At 33.1% G+C, this 18,267-nt stretch overlaps 1 protein-coding gene across 4 annotated transcripts in view; it reads left to right on the forward strand.

The window, feature by feature from the left end:
- The window catches only part of LOC140452409 (uncharacterized), a 98,206-nt gene that overhangs the window by 18,459 nt on the left and 61,480 nt on the right, over nt 1-18,267 (forward strand). For 3 of the 4 annotated variants that reach the window (XM_072546643.1, XM_072546646.1, XM_072546644.1), the window contains exons 3-5: nt 5,406-5,504; nt 10,937-11,151; nt 11,276-11,475. In XM_072546643.1, coding sequence (XP_072402744.1) covers nt 5,406-5,504; nt 10,937-11,151; nt 11,276-11,475 — 514 coding nt within the window. The remainder of the gene's footprint in view (nt 1-5,405; nt 5,505-10,936; nt 11,152-11,275; nt 11,476-18,267) is intronic. The other variant, XM_072546645.1, reaches the window with a different exon arrangement.

Raw genomic sequence — 18,267 nt, forward strand, 5'->3', positions numbered from 1 at the left:
TTGCGTCCGAAATTTCTAAATTTTATCGAGTACTGGACTACGTCCAACTCTTCTTGCTTGTTAAGCCCTTGGTCATCGAGGTTGTAGCTATTGTGGTAGTTTGGACAGGTCACTATATGTTTCATGTTTTATATATTTCCTATCTACTACTAGAGCCTATTTCATTTTGCGATTTTTCACTGGTGCCACGCTGGTTCTTCGTCGTACTGACTACTTGAAGTTTGGGTAGTGGGCATCTCCTTGACGAGTGGATATTTGTCAGGTGGGTGATCTAAAGCCACATCCAAGAATCTGCTACGGGATTTTAATCTTTTGGATTTGCATACATCGTTAAAAAGCATGCCTTTCATCAATTCTTTCTGGTCCCTTCTATGGATTCGTATGCTTTTCTACGGCACTTGGGGCTAGCAAAATTGACAAATACAGCCTAACGTTAGTCTGCTGATTTTGTTCAGTATGGTAATAACTTTTTGGCGTCGGCTGGCCTGGAGCAGACCGAGTACATAGAATATCAGAGAGCACGGGTGGCTCTTAAGGTTGCCGATCTGGCCCTCTACTTGTTATTGGTGAGTTTTACGAAGATATTATTTCTGGAAATTTTCGGAAAAAGTAAAGATCCCCGGCGTTGGTTCCTCCTAGCTGGCGATTACTACGATTATCTCTGTTTATGCCCCAATTTCTGTTATTAAAGCTGAATTTAAGATTAAAGTATGTGTGTACTTAAAATATCACTACTTTTATTGTACATACAGCACTATTACACAGTGTGGATCAGAAAAAACGTACCGAAAAACTTTATTGCCAGAAAAATAGTCTGTTTCTGTTTGTGTAAAAGTCAGTATGTTTATGTAAAAATTAAAGTCCAAGCTTTACTTATTTATCAATATTGTTCAAATAAAAGTGTTAGTCAACTGATCATCATTCATCATCATCATTTTGGCTTTACAACCCTGTGTGGGTCCTAGCCTCCCCAAGAATTTTTCTCCAGTCGTCCCTATCCATCGCCTTCCTCCGCCAAGCACGTATTTCCATATTTCTCATATCTTGGTCAACTGATACCCCATTAAAAAGACAAAAATAGTTTGGTTCGTTGTTTGTTTTTTAAAAGTTAGTTTTAATTATGGTGTAGATTGTAGATAAAAAGGTCGTTTAGCATTGCTGCCTAAAATATCTTTTTAGCACCTGTGGTTGTGCCTCTTTTGGGTCTAGAGCTTGCCTCAGGAGGTGCTTTTTCTTTTTCCACAACGAAACAAAGTTCCTGTAACTGGCTGTATACCATGTATCACAAAAAGTTTATTAAAATCCTTTATAAAAGGTATATAATTAATTATAGTATTAATTATATACCTTTTATAAAGGATTTTAATAAATTTAATAAAAAAAATCTTCTTTTTGTTTCCTCGTACAGTTATATTAAAAAAAAAGGGTACAAGTATTAGAAAGAGAAGTTAACGTCATCCTATTTGTGTAAAACCGGCTGGGATTTTTTGAGGTTATTAAATGTCATAAGTGATCAAAAATGCAACTCATAGACGTCAAAGACGTTTAATTTGATAGAAGGTTTAACGTTACGTACAATAAAAAATTAATATGCCTCGTCATTTAAGTGAAATTGAAAAGGCTCAAATAATTACGAAAATGGAAGAAGGATGGTCAATTCGTGCGCTAGCAAATTTCTATAATAGAAATTTGAAAACAATCTTCAGAATTAAGCAACGATGGGTCCAACAACAATCATTAAAAAGAAAAGTTGGTTCAGGGCGTTCCAAAGTATCCACTCCTCAACAAGATGCTGCTTTAGTTCAATTCTTAAGAGATAGTCCATTTGCGACGTCGAAGGATTCAAGGATTCATACGGGATTTCCTGGTGCCCAACCTACTGTAAGCAGAAGGATCAATAAATCTGAATTAAAAAACCAACCAGCTGCTAAAAAACCATTAGTAACTGTTGAACATCGGCAAGCAAGAGTAATATTTGCACTAAACTATATTTACCGCAACCAACAATTTTGGAACAACGTCATTTTTACTGATGAAAAGACTTTTCAGTCGACCTATAACGGTCAAATCCGTGTTTATCGTCCAGCCAATACTAGGTTTGAAGAACGATATATTCACTCTCATAATAAATCTGGACGTTTTTGTGTAAATGTATGGAGTTGGATTAGTATACATGGACCTGGTGTTTGTTGGCGATTAGAGGGAAGATTTACTGCCGACAATTACATTAACGTTTTGGAACACGTAATGCTCCCTTCTATTGAGCAATTGTATCCTAATAATACTTTTATATATCAACAAGATAATTGTTCAGTCCACACTGCCCATGCCGTAAGGAATTGGTTTCAAACGCAAAACCTGGAAGTATTGCCATGGTCTGCGCACAGTCCAGATATATATCCAATTGAAAACATTTGGGGCATAATTGTTAAAAAAATATATCAAAGAAATTTTATGCCACAAAATTCAGATCAATTGTGGGATACAATCTTAGAGTGCTGAGAAGATCTTGATCTCTAGATCTCTAGATAAATTCTATTTGTAACAGTCATTAAAATTATTCTTTATATAATTGTTGAATAAATGGTTTCGTCTAATTAATGCTCAACGCCAATGATTTATATTTTTAATAACCTGTGACATTTGATAACCTCCAAAAATCCCAGCCGGTTTTACACAAATAGGATGACGTTAACTTTTCTTTCTAATACTTGTACCCTTTTTTTTTAATATAACTGTACTAGCCATCATGCTAGCTTACTGAACCTTTTATAGTTTACTTTATTTGTCTGTTTCTAATCCAAGAAATGGATGTTCACACTTAGCAGAGCCATGTATTACGGAAGAAGACTAATGGAACCTGGGTATTACCTGATATCCGGATTCAGCGCGTCATTAGCTTCTATCCATTCGTGCTCACAGACCATGGCTCTTGGAGAAGTAGGTCTAATATAGGTTATTGTAGCCTTAAGGAATAATTTTACCGTTGAGTTGAAGTTGGAATCATTAAATCTATTGTTTACACTATCCAGGGCCATTCCTAGGGTATCTGCCGCCCAGGTGCGAGGATATAATTTTACGGTAAAAAAAAACAAAATTGTAAGAAGCATACAGATATAACTTTTTATAATACAAATTTTCGGTACTGTGAAATATAAAAGTACTTTACTCTTGAGCTAAATTCATATTTTTTTACATACCTCGTATAAGATTGATACAATTTGATATCTGATGATTGCATCTCAGGTTTTAGACCAGGCAGGCTTTTTATGTAAAATACCTTTTTTTCGTAAAATTAATAATAAAACAGTTATAAAATATAATAACTCTTCCGTTCTGATAGAAACAAAGGTTATTAACACTTCAATGTTTATTATTTTTAATGTATTTTGTTTGACCACAGTGCGGTCCCATTATAGCTTGTCGTTGTCATTTTAGCGAAATTAGATCTAGGCGAAATTAGATCTAGGATAGAGCAGGCTAGAGCGGCTTTTACAAGGATGTTCAAGGTGTTATGTAACAAAGACCTAAAATTGGCATTGAGGATCCGCCTACTTCGCTGCTACGTGTTCTCGGTCTTACTTTATGGTGTCGAGTCCTGAAGTGTGAATAAAATCGATCTAAATCGCCTTGAGGCTTTCGAAATGTGGTGCTATAGAAGAATTTTAAAAGTTTCCTGGGTGGAGAAGATTCGAAACTCCACAATACTAGAACGTCTCAGCAAGACTACTGAGATCATAAAAAGCATCAAGCAGAGAAAGCTGGAGTATTTCGGACATGTAATGAGAGGTCCCAAATATAGGTTGCTACAAAATATCATGCAAGGAAAAATAGTAGGCAAACGCAGTCCAGGACGAAGAAGAATCTCATGGCTGAAGAACTTACGAGATTTGTATGGTGTTGATACAAGCATGCTATTTAGGGTGGCAGTGAATAAAATTAAGATAACTATGAAGGTAACCAATGTTTCATGAAGGATTTCAGGGAACATACTTCCTGATGTCAGCCAATACTTCGACGCTATGCTATATTGTCGACATGGTCTTGACTGATCTCATTGGGATGTTACCTGTGCAGAGGTTTACCCATCCAGGTGCGCATTTTTTCGTCCCTAGAAAGGGGGTTTCTTGGCATTTCTATTTCCCCCAGTTTAAGCAGTGTTGTATCATCTACTACACAAATTGCGAGATGTAAAGTAGTTTTCTCAGCCTGCATCTGAAAATAAGTTCTTAAATTAGTAATCTGTTTATCTAATTGCTCACTTACATCCATAAGTCCTTTTCCTCCTAAATACCGCGGTAATGTCGCTCTTTCTACTGCACTACGAGGATGGTGTTTTTGTGCGTTTGTGAGGTTTGTTCGTACTTTTCGCTGAAGATTTTCTACATCCGTTTTAGTCCCCTTAACAATAGCATATGAATAGCTAAACGCGGATCATGCGTAGGTGTTTAATGACTTAAACAAATTTTTACTGTATGGTGTACGGTGTTTTGTAGATTATCCCAGCGAGGTCTAATTCTTTTTTTAAGCATATCCCACAAATGCTCTATAGAGTTAAGGTCGGGTGAGCAAGCAGGCCACCACAGAATAGTGATACCTTCTGCTTCAAGGAAGCCTATAGTGACTCTACTGGTATGTGGAGGTGCATTATCATGCATGAAAATTAACCAATGGTCCAATGTTCCAGCTTTGTTATTGAAGACACCAATTTAGGCGATCAATCTTGTGTTGCTTGGTCAACTCGAAAACTCCTAACTGTCTACATCTGTATAGTACTAGGGCACGAAGTCTTCTTCTTATCGTTTCAACTGAAACACTTACACCTGTACCGTTCAAAAGCTGGTTTTGGAGGTGCGGGTGAGAAAATGTTGGGTCTCTTCTATCTAGCTACTTGGACAATAAAACGATCGTGACAAGCCATTATTAGTTTTTGGCGACTTTATCTTGGTCTATTCTTGAGAGTTCCTAATTCCTAATACATACCATAGGTTTTTGACATAACGCCCTGTGTTACACCTACCACTGCAGCTATGTCCCCCTGAGATATTCCTTGCCCCACAAGACCAATAATCTTTCCCCTTTGCACATCCTTTAACCCCACATAAGGCATATTTTCGTTTTTGAAAGCGAAAGTTAATTTATTTATTTTCGATCAATTTACAACTAACACAAAATAATCTATACCCGGACTGTGTTATTTGATTGTTTTATTGGTTTGTTTATTGTTAATAAAAACATTTATTCTTCGCAACAATAACAAGTTTTTTAAAAGAAATAAATATTGGTTTGAAATACATACTGATTCCATATAAGTTTGGTTGTGTGTATATACAAAAAATATATATATAAAAACTCTACTTTCCTTTGTGTATAAAGCGGTAGTATAATAACTGTTAACTCTTTAGGGACTACAAAGAACATGGCGGAAAGAAAAGAGAAAGCGAATCAAATCTGCACAAAGATGCATCCACTGTTTCTACACCTAGTTTATCATGGAGTACTAGGTATGTGCATTTTTTATTTTGTTTGATATAGTCTAAGTCTAAGACAATACGATGGCGTTTTCAATTTATAAACTTGCTTTGAAATTTTTGGACTGAGTTCAAAAAGTATAATTAAAATAAATATTGAGCTTGCGTATTTAATTAATCACGCTTTGTTGTAATTATTATTAGTAAAATCTATGGCAATTTTTAGCATCTGGGAACTTATTAATATGTAGCTTATCATTGACATACTTTATTAGTTCCGGTCGAGGTTTATTTATTCGCTCTTTTATGTTTATTATTGAAACGGCCAAAAAGTTATTGCAGGTGGTAATAAGCCGGCCGTAACAAGGACAATACGAAGGCCGCGTTATCGGGAGCGTCATTGGGAGTGGGCATGAATATAGCTAATAGAAAAATAACAGTTTGGCCAAAAAAATCAAGAAAAATTGAATGCTACTAAAGTGCAAAGATAAAAAGGGAGCCAATAAATCTTAACCAGATATTTATAAAGGACTTAAATTCGTTATAAAATATACCAAATCATTACTAAGACCAAACTATTAATATTAATAAAGCAGAAAGAAATTGTCAATAAAATAAAATCGTAAAAAATAATAAACTTCAAAAAAACTGTATTTATTAATTACTTTTGAATTTGGGTAAATACAAAAAACAACAAACTAGTATCTAAGTAAATGATGGATTCTTCAAAAAAAAAAAACAAGAAAACATTACTGAGTCAAAAAGACATGAAGGAAAACCACCATTGGAAATTAATGACTTTCATAGAAACGTCCTTCGGAGAAAAGTTCATTCGTTCTATTTAAACACGAAGATTCCTACATTGGATACAATATTAAAGGCAATAAGAATTACTAATTTTCCTCACTTTGGCCGAGATAAGTTATGGTAATTACTTAAAGAAATCGGCTTTTGCTATGAAAATCAAAGAAAAAACCTATATTGAACGATACAGAAGAGATTTTTTGTAGACGAAGGCAATTTTTGAGAATGATAAAAAGATTTAGATTAGAAGGAAGGTGTATTTTCTATTCAGATGAAACCTGGCTCAACGAAAATCATACCGTTTCAAAAATATTAGTTCTCAACAAGCCTTTCTATAGTAAAATTCCACTATTTGGAAGAGGGATTTAATCGTTTAAACGCCGAATATCCTTAAATTTAAATGTACTCAGCGGCCCCCGAAAACTACCCGTTTAATTTGCGTTTTCTCATCAGAAATCATAGAATGTATAATTAGTACATTTATTTGTGCTTCTCTATAGCAGACGTAACCACAAGATGCCGTACAGTGTAGCCGATTCTTGTTCACAAGTAGCAGTTATGGTCATACAAACCTGAATTCTTCGACGCAGCGATTATTACCGACATAAAAATTCCAAAAAAATGAGTTTTTTCAATAAAAAAAATTGTGCACAAAATTTTATTGAAATAAATTTTATTTACATGTTTAGTTTTGTTACATATTTAAGTTTATAAAATAAAAATTGATATGTTACATTTCATTCCCATTCCGTTTCAAAAACTTGGCAACTTGGGAATTTGTAAAGCATCGTAGCGGTAATACCACCGCACCTGCCGAAGCAAGAAACGTTCATTTACATAGGCGGTGCTGGCGGAAGTGCTTCTGTTGTCTTTTGTGATTATATTTTTTGCGGTTGAAGTTTGTGGTGAAAATCCTAGTGTTATTGGAGTTTGTCGTATTGAGTAAATTTTTAATTATATTCTGTGATTATTAAAATATAATGGACGAACAACCGAGTTGTTCCAAGACAAGACAGCAAAATGTTAACGTCAGAAGAGAAGGTAGTGATACAATATGAAGGAATTGAATTGCATGATGCAGAAAAATGGCATCAAATATTAGCCAAGCGGTCTATATTTGTAGCAGTTTAACAAAAGTATTCATTAGCTGTATTTATCATGTGCCTAAAAATACATCGGAAAATAAAAAGCAAGTAAAACGTAAAACTAGAGGTAGAAAAAGCACTGTTTTGGATGACGAGACAAGACATTTTATTTTCGGAGTAAAATTCCAACACTGAAAAAATTTCTCAAGGGCTCGAAAACAATTAGTTTTTACCCAAGATATCTCATAGAGTACTTATTAATCAGAACTATTCGCGAAATAACCTTTCGATATGTAAAAACAGAAAAAGTGTGTTATTAAAAAAAAAAAAAGAAATTATTGTGTGGAGAAGAAAATATTTTAAAGAAATACGCACACTTCAAAGCATTGAATGGAAAACATATTATTTGGATGAAACCTGAATTAACGAAGGTAGATTTAAATGTCAAAGGTAAACGCGAAGCATTTATAGAAGGCTGCTTTACAGGATTAAAAGCTCCATCAGGAAAGGGACGACGTTTAATCATTATCCATATAGGAAGTGATACAGGGTTTCTTGATGATGGTTTGCTTCAATATGAGTCAAGAAAAACAGGAGATTGTCATGAAGAAATGACTTCTGAAGTACTTGAGCGCTGATTTAAGAGAATCTTAACAAAATTAGAACCTGGTCAGGTCACGTCAACAGACGTTTTAGCGTAACTTCCGCGACAGCCGGGTAGCATCAATAAGCTTTCTGCAAATTCATTTGTTTTTTATAGCTTTTTGTAACAATAAAAGACTGGAAACTTTGTTTTCAAAACTTCCACAAAATTTATTATAAAATCGTATCACTACAGCTATTTCGGCAGAGTACCTTTCTCAAGTGATCTATTTTTGGTATGCATTTACACATTATAGTCTTTAACCAAATAGGTTGAGGAGGGGAGAACTGTTTGTCTCAAGTTGGTTAAAGACTATAAAGTGGTTTCGTTAAAGACTATAAAGTGTAAATGCATACCAAAAATAGATCACTTGAGAAAGGTACCTTGCCGAAACAGCTGTAGTGATAAGATTTTATAATAAATTTTGTGGATGTTTTGAAAACAAAGTTTTCAGTGTTTTATTGTTACATAAAATGAATTTCCATCAAGTAACGGTCGAATCGATATATAAATGATAGATATATTTATTTTTTATAGCTTTTTGCTTGTGCAATTTCTGTGACTGTGTCTTTGGATATAGAGATCGAAACGTTAGTAAAAACCTGTAAATTTTATATTGTGGCCAATTTCGAACAAATAATAGTTAAAAAATATAATATAATTAACGTTGAAATAAAAGTGAGTGTACTCTACTGGATTTTCATACGTCTTTCCTCACTTCTCTGCCTTCAAACGATGAAATCACTCTTCCAAATAGTGGAATTATAGTATAGAAGGATATTTTAGAAAGAATTTTCGATTTTTTTTAGGATAACTTTTCTCAGGTATTGAATTTTCTACCAAATAATGCTGTCATTGCTTTCGATAACGCCAGCTATCACTCAAAATTAGTGGAAAACTTACCGACGGTCTCATGGAAAAAAGTAGATATAATTGACTGGCTCCAAGGCAAAACAACACCGTATGATCAGACTATGCTTAAAACGGAATCATTACGAATTGTAAGGAATCATAAATCGCATATACTATAAAAAATATGTCATTGGCGAAATGGCAACAACAAAAAGAATAAGGGTATTACGTTTGCCACCTTAATATGGGTTCAAATAAAAGGTGAAGTGGCCAGACAAAAATACAACTTTTAAATTGAAAGGTGTCAAACAACTTTTACTAAATTCCATAAAAACCGTACTTAACTAAAGATAACTGGACCAATATAAATCTGTCCCTTTTTGATTCTCCAACAGTTACCCATGATTTGTACAGGGTGTTTCAAAAAAAGGTAACCCCGTTTCTAGGGTAGGTAAAAAACTGAAAAATAATTGGGGTTTGCTTAATAAAAAATTTTTGTAACGCCATCCGTTTTCAAGATACAGGGCGTTAAAAAAAAATTTTACGCATTTTTTACGATTTTTCCGAAACTACTGGCAACATTGTAATGCAATTTTATACGAATATGTTTTGGAAGCTGATAAATCCCATGAATTTGTTTTTATATCTGATTCTCATAGAGGGCGCTAGTTTCACGGATCGTACTAAGTATTAGTCAATATAACTTTTTTAAGAGTATAAAATTATTAATCAAAATTTCAAGTAAACAACATCATTCAATTTTACACGAAAAAGGTACTCTTGGTAAAACTCGATACTGTGTACCGTTTTCGGAATATTTTTATTTGAAAACTATGCTGCACTAGAACATCCTAAACATTCGCCTAAGGTTAATAACATGTCAGTGTATTCAACATTTGAGTACATTTTGATTTGATTTTACAAATAACAAGGTTTCAAAACTCTAATTATTGTTGATTTATCGTCATAACAATCAATAAATGTCAGATTTCCATGGCACACTTGGAGAAAATTAAGAGGTATACCTATTAGAACTTTATCATTAGTACCAGCATCAATTATTACTTCATAATTTTCAAATCAAAATATTCCGAAAACGGTACACAGTATCGAGTTTTACCAAGAGTACCTTTTTCGTGTAAAATTGAATGATGTTTAAGTTTACTTTAAATTTTAATTAATAATTATACTCTTAAAAAAGTTATATTGACTAATACTTAGTACGATCCGTGCAACTAGCGCCCTCTATGAGAATCAGATATAAAAACAAATTCATGGGATGTATCAGCTTCCAAAACACATTCGTATAAAATTGCATTACAATGTTGCCAGTAGTTTCGGCAAAATCGTAAAAAATGCGTATTTTTTTTCTTTCACGCCCTGTATCTTAAAAACGGATGGCGTTACAAAAATTTTTTACTAAGCAAACCCCAATTATTTTTCAGTTTTTTACCTACCCTAGAGACGGGGTTACCTTTTTTGAAACACCCTGTATATCCATGGTTAGGTATATAATACATGGGTTTGTATTGTTATTTCTATGTGAACAGGGTGGACTCTTTAAAAAAATATCTATAACTACATTACAACAGGATAGGATATTATTTTGAGTGATTTCAGTTTGACCACTTTACCTACTGTTTGCAGAATAGTAAAGATTTGTATTTGTAATGAGCTGTCAATATAAACAAATAAAGTATAGTTCATTTAGCAGATGATAGTGATAGTGACACTGACTTCACACAATAATATTTTTGTTTAGCTCTATTACAATTTTGCAAATAAATATTTAATTAATATTGCATATGCTTTTATTTCTTCAATTGTGAATGTTTAGTTGCCTAACTTTTTTATAAAAATTGGTAATGATTTTATAACTCTGATTTTCTATATAAATCAGGATATCTCTTATAAAAATCGTACAGCACTTGAGCTTCTAAAAGCTCAAAGCTAGCCTTTCATTCTTAAACCTCTGCAGTGTTGATTGCTTGGTTTACCACTTACCAAAATTATGCATAAGTCAAGGCATTATATTTGTGGATGTACTTTACCTACTTTTTCCCTAAAATTTTTTGTTTCAGAGATGGTGAGACCAAAAATAGAAGTTGGATGTCAAGTACAAATTTATCCACAATTGAAAATAGTCACAATGATAGTAATAGTTTCAATTATCCATCATCGTGGATATCCACTCCAGATTTAGCCAATATGCAAGATGATGCCCAACCAATCACAACAGTTAGCATATCATTACCAAAGAGAAAAATAAAACCTGTAGATACCGGCCAGCGAACAGGTAAAAAATATAGAAATTATCGCAGAACAATAATAATTTGTGCTCTTTTTTAAATTTGTTTATTTTTAACGTGTCTCGGCTGGTACTGACACGATTACATCTAATGATTTCATTAAATTACTAGTTTCAGACAGCTTTTCTTTGCAAAAAGAAAAGCCATCATCTTTGTTTAGCAAAAACGACAGTTTAGCAACTAGAGCGAATAAACTTAAAGCAATCAAAGAATCTTCACCTAGTACACAACGAGGGAATAGAATCCAAATAAAGGAAGTTAAGACTATTTCGGAGGAGCCTACAAATCATGATGTACAATTTCTCATTCAAGTAATTCGGTGTTCTGTTTGTGTGAAACCTATCCCTCTCCACCTTCAAAAGCATTTGGTTTTTTATCAAAATCTTAGATGCAAAAAGTAGTAGTAGAGATTAATTATGATTTGAAAATATACAGGGTACGCCTCCTTTGTTGGCCGGGTACAAATAATGTAAATCATTTTGGACCTCCACATATTTCTTTTACATGTAGGGATAACAACAACGCCTCGAGAAAAATCATAATTGGCACAATAACTTTTTAATAAAGACAAAGTTTGTCTAAGTAAAAACTTAAGAAAAACAAAAAATAAATCAACAGTCACAATGTAAATGCGACCAAAATGTCACGAATTGTACTAAAATAGTTTAGAGTTGATCTCTGATTCTTTTCGATGTACCGAATCTGCAAGTATTACACAAGAAGTTCCCAAACTTTAACGGGCAAAAATCTTTATCGGTACGAAAATCATTTTTCTGTCGAATTTTTATTTTGCAAACCAAGTTGTGATAGAAATCAAATCTATCGTTTATTACAAATTAATAGTCGGAGAGATAGAGCCGAAATTTTGAACTGATCAGTAATATGACATTGCTCTATTGGAATATATTCATTGTAACTGGGTTAAGACTTTGCCTTACAGGCGGACGCCCCTCGTGGTACAGGTGGTGGCTATACAGGGATGACATTGTCATTTTTTTCGGAAAAATTAACCATCGATAATATGGCTGAAAATTTGAGCAGAGTAAGATCTTGGTATAACTAGACGAAATCCCAAAGGGCGCACGCGAGAGTGGATACATAAGGGGTGGCGGACAGGGGAGAAGTTGCAATTTTTTGAGGAAAAATTAACGATCAGTAATATGTCCGCCATTTTCATGGCTCATTATTTAGCCCCTAAAAACTCTAAATCCAAAAGGGCGGACAGCTGGGTTGGTACAGAGAGCCATAAAACGGGGTCAAATGTACCACTTGCCTACGCATTTTAGGTCTCGGTAACAAGTTTCAAACTGATTTTATTATGATATTTTTATACCGATTGATTTGAAAATTTGTATGCTCACTTCTGTTACTATTCTGAAAAGCGTCAAGTAGAGTTTTCCTCAAAATTTTCCAAAAAAATTTCCGTAAATGAAAATTTTCGTAATTTTTTGAGGTAAAATCTAATTTGTAGAATCCTTTCGATTTTCTGTAAGTTATACCATGATTTTTTCCCAAAAATTTTCAAACGATTTTTCCGATAAGAAAAAAAAATTTAGAAAAACTTCTAAAACATTTGATAAAACTCTACGTCATCGTCTGAATCTTTTATAGAATATTTTATAGTTTTAAAATGATATTATGGTAATGTTTTTTTTTTCAAACTAAAGTCATATTTACTTTACAAATCACATTTTTTTCTTAAATATAAATATTTTACCAATTCATTTTTAATTGAATAAATGTTTGATATTAGAATGAAAAACAAAAAAAAATTATTTTCAATATATTCAATTGAAATTATCCGATGATTGATAAAAATTAATTATGAAGCCGGTTAAGTAATTTTATTAAATTTAAGTAATTTTATAATGTTAACTATTGAATATTTTCGGTATAACAAATACATTATTTTTTATTACAATAATAACGACATGGCCAGGTGGTCCAATGCCCAGAAAAGAAAGAATAACAGTCAAAATTTAGCGCATGCGTCTAGAATTACTGATCTAAATGGAACGCGCATTATTTTAATTTTTACATCATTATTATTTTAATATTTTAAAATAATAATGATGCAAAATTAATGTCCAATCAGAATTTGTAAAATTATAATTAACTAATGAAACAAAAAATTCAATCAATTTGAAAGTTAAAAATAAATATTGAAAATATCTACAAAGTAAATTTCAAAACTTAGAATATTGATAATTCCACTATTAAATTGATTTTTATTAATAATTATTTATTATAAATAATTATTTGTAAAATGTTAAAGGAATTTTACAAATTGAATTTTACCTATTGATAAATAGAAATAATATATTTTGTATTTGATTATTAATGTAATAATAACTCAAATTTTTCTTATATCTGAACAACCATTATTTAGGCAATATAAATTTAAAAACCTTTTTATTGTAATAAAAAATAAGTAAAATTACTATTTGTTATACCGAAAATATTCAATAGTTAACATTATAAAATTACTTAAATTTAATAAAATTACTTAACCGGTTTCATAATTAATTTTTATCAATCATCAGATAATTTCAATTGATTATTATATTGAAAATAATTTTTTTTTGTTTTTCATTCTAATATCAAACATTTATTCAATTAAAAATTAATTGGTAAAATATTTATATTTAAGAAAAAAATGTGATTTCTAAAGTAAATATGACTTTAGTTTGAGAAAAAAACATTATCATAATATCATTTTAAAACTACAAAATATTCTATAAAAGATTCAGACGATGACGTAGAGTTTTATCAAATGTTTTAGAAGTTTTTCTAAATTTTTTTTTCTTATCGGAAAAATCGTTTGAAAATTTTTGGAAAAAAATCATGGTATAACTTACAGAAAATCGAAAAGATTCTACAAATTAGATTTTACCTCAAAAAATTACGAAAATTTTCATTTACGGAAATTTTTTTGGAAAATTTTGAGGAAAACTCTACTTGACGCTTTTCAGAATAGTAACAGAAGTGAGCATACAAATTTTCAAATCAATCGGTATAAAAATATAATAAAATCAGTTTGAAAATTGTTACCGAGACCTAAAATGCGCAGGCAAGTGGTACTTTTGACCCCGTTTTATGGCTCTCTGTACCAACCCAGCTGTCCGCCCTTTTGGATTTAGAGTTTTTAGGGGCTAAATAATGCGCCATGAAAATGGCGGACATATTACTTATCGTTCATTTTTCCTTAAAAAATTGCAACTTCACCCCTGTCCGCCACCCCTTATGTATCCACTCTCGCGTCCGCCCTTTGGGGTCTAGTTATACCAAGATCTTACTCTGGGCAAATTTTCAGCCATATTATCGATCGTTAATTTTTCCGAAAAAAATGACAACTTCATCCCTGTATAGCCACCCCCTGTACCACGAGGGGCGTCCGCCTGTAAGGCAAAGTCTTAACCCAGTTACAATGAATATATTCCAATAGAGAAATGTCATATTACTGATCAGTTCAAAATTTCGGCTCTATCTCTTGGACTATAAGGATTTTACCTTAAAAAAAAGGTGAGTCTCGAGATTTTAACCGTAATTCCACAAAAATTTTCACCGGAAGTAAAAAAATATGAGCGGAAGTTAACCAATACATGTTTATTGACGTATTTTTGTACGTCGATGATGTATCCGTTGTCAAAATAAGTTAATCTATCGTCGTTTGCGAGTTATGCAGTTTTTATTAATTTTCTCAAAACCGGGATTTCCGTTTTCACAATTTTTGCCGTACAGTGGCGGACTAAGGCTAAAGCGGGCCCTAGGCAACATTGTAAGTACGGGCCTATTTTCTGTCATGACACATACTTTGCATTGGGTAGTTTGGTTTCAAAGCATATAGTAAAGTTCTATTTAATGATCGGATTCCAAGGGAAAAAAATAGAAAAAATAATATACATGTACAAAAATGATCTTTCAGGATGAATAAATTATTATTATTATTATTATATAAATTATTTAATTTTTGTTAGCCTAATGTAAATATTAAAAAATTTCTTATTCTGGCAGTTACTGAGAATGATCTTTCACCGCTTGCATTGCTTATTGGAAAGGTTAAATAAATTCTCAGAATTGTGTTTAAATTTGGGAATGTTCCAATAATATTATTTTCCTGAATAAATAACTACATGGATATAGGCGAAATAATATTTTCTTTACTTATAAAAGTCTTAAATTGTAATACTCCATTTTTCAGTTCTGCTAGGTTTAAAACTTGTATAACATTTTAAATCATGAAAAATTGATTTGAATTTATTGTTAATAGTTTTATATCCTTCAGATCTTTTTTTAATGTTGCTAATTGAAGAATCACATACATCGTACAAAAATATTCACTTTAAAATGTTCTTTGTCACTGAACCTTATTTCATGTTCTGGAATTTCATCATGAGTTTTCGTATTTTCTGCCGTTTTTTATAAATTATAAAAATCATCTCTAACAGTTTGTATAATATATTAAAACTGCTGTATTTAAGGATTCGTCTTTTTGTTAAAGAGTCTTGTTTGAAGCATTTATTCTCTCTAAAACCTTTTCCCATGTAAGGGACAGTGATGCGGAACGTATAGCCTCTTCTATCCAAATTTCAACCTCACCTGCCCGTGTGATGATCTTGATTCTGATCATCCAGTGCATTCTGCTAGATAAAAACGAGACTATGACATCCGAGTGATTGCCGGTATAAGCAATCCCCCAAATCCTGGCCAATGGCTTCGGACGAATGAGTTGGGATGACGTGGTAATCAGCAAATAGTCAACAACATAAGAATGCAGAAGGCAAAGGAGAATCATTGTATTAAAAACTCATAGAGTACCGTCAGAAAAATCACCATGGAATTGACACATCAATTGCCAAATGTGACTAATCAAGATTCATCTCAGGTTGTAAACATATAAAAGCCAATATCCCCCAAAAGCCTGGGTAAAACTGCACAGTTTTCTACGATTTTTAAAAACTGTACCATCGAACGGAACAGTACAAAAATTTTAATATTTCTAAATTTTTTTCTAACATTTTTAATTCTTTCAAAAAATTCATAAGAGAATAAACTTCTCCTTTCATCAGCCAGTCTTTACACCAGATGCTACGATTTTTCCGCTGTTTTATCTTTTTCAAGACGAATATTAATCCCACGACCGCTAACATGTCGTCGTCGGTCGAAGCCGTCGCGAACAATTAAAATTAAATGAAAATTACACATGAAAATTGTTGATTGTTGATAAGAAGAGAACTGTACAGTTTTAACGGTCATCATCATCATCATCATCATCATGCAACCTCTTCTGTCCACCGCTGGACGTCCTAATGTCGTCCATCCAGCGTGTTGGTGGTCGTCTCTGCTGCGTTTGTCTTCTCGTAGGCGCCAGTCAATTAGTTTTCTGGTCCATCTTGTGTCTTTCAGTCTCGCTATGTGACCTACCCAATTCCATTTCAGCTTGGCTATACGTTCGACGACATCACTGATACCTGTTCTTTTCCTTAAATCTTGATTCCTTATTTTGTCTTATTTTGTCACGCCGAGAATTGATCTTTTCATTCGCCTTTGTGCCACTCGCATTTTTAGTGCTGTTGTTTTTGTGAGCGTGAGAGTTTCTGCTCAGTATGTCATAATAGGAAGAACGCATTGGTCAAATGTCTTCCGTTTCATAGCTATTGGGATGTTCCTCTTAAAGATGTCTCTTAGTGAACCATACGCCGCTCAAGCAAGTGTTATTCGTCGGTGAAATTCGCCGGTCTGGTTGTCCTTGTCTATTTATTCTGATTTCATGACCAAGATATATGTACTTTTCTGTCAATTCTACCACTTGATTTTGGATGATTAGGTGTTCGCTGGGAACTAAATTTGTCATAAATTTGGTCTTACTGATTGTTCAATTTTTTCACATGCGAAAAATCATGTCATTTTTTCGCTGTATTACTAGCTACCATTCTACCACAATTTTACAATTATTTCCCGTTCTCCAACCCTTCCTACTCACATTTTAACCCCACTCCATTAGAAATACAGACAGTTGTAAAATAGCAAAGAAGAAAGGAACTCTCTTCCCTGTTGTCTCTCGATGATAACGGACACTCTCTCTTGACTGCTGACTATTGCTAGAAACATTCTTCCTCTCTTTCGTCTGCTGAGTTCTACTAGACAGACGTATAATCTCTCTATCGCTTGGTACATACTTACCACGCCTTTTCTCCACTCTAATTACCTCTCTCGCTTATAGTTACGCGAAAAATAACGCAAATACTATTTTAAATCGTGTAAAGACGCAAATGTGCTATATCTCGTGTGATCTCAGTGTTAGTACCGCGAAAGACGTGTTCAGAAACCGGTAACCGGACAGTTTCCCCGTATGAAGAACAACCGCGACTGAAAGCCTCTAAATACCGCGAGTGTGTGTATGCGCAGCAGAAGAATTGGTAAGACTATATATTAAACTTAATTTGCTATAATCTGTATAACCTTTTACCACATATCCTAATTTATTTGAACCAGCCCTATGTAATACAGTCCTCATTAACTGAAATTATATTCATAATTTCACATATGTACACCCTTTTTGTACACTGATGTTCATTTTTAGACCTATTGTTGAAGATACGTTTTCTTATTCTTGTACCACTTGTTGTGCTTCATCCAGATCTTCGGTAATAAGTACTATGTCGTCGGCAAAACGCAGATGATTCAGCATTTCTCCATCGATTTTTATTCCTCTATTTTCCCACTTTATCATTTTAAAGGCGTATTCGAGGACCGTTATAAATAATTTAGGTGAGAGAGTGTCACCCTCTCTCACACCTCGCTTGATATGAATTTCTCTGGTGGTATCATGTAGTTTTACATGCATTGTGGCATTTTGGTATAATGTTTGTACTAACTTTGTGAGCCGGTAATCTATTCTAGTATTGTTCAGAGCAGTTATAATGCTGTCTAATTCCACAGTGTCGAAGGCTTTGTGAAAGTCTACGAAGATAAGTACCAGTGGTCTGTTATATTCTAGATACTTTTCTATTAAGGTTTTTACTGTTTGTAGGCTTGTTCTCGGGGCTGGTAGAAATCTAACTTTTTCTCTAGTCTTGTCGTAATTATTCAGGTAAACATTT

Source organism: Diabrotica undecimpunctata, chromosome 10, assembly GCF_040954645.1.
Source record: "Diabrotica undecimpunctata isolate CICGRU chromosome 10, icDiaUnde3, whole genome shotgun sequence".
In the NCBI taxonomy this organism is placed as follows: Eukaryota; Metazoa; Arthropoda; class Insecta; order Coleoptera; family Chrysomelidae; genus Diabrotica; species Diabrotica undecimpunctata.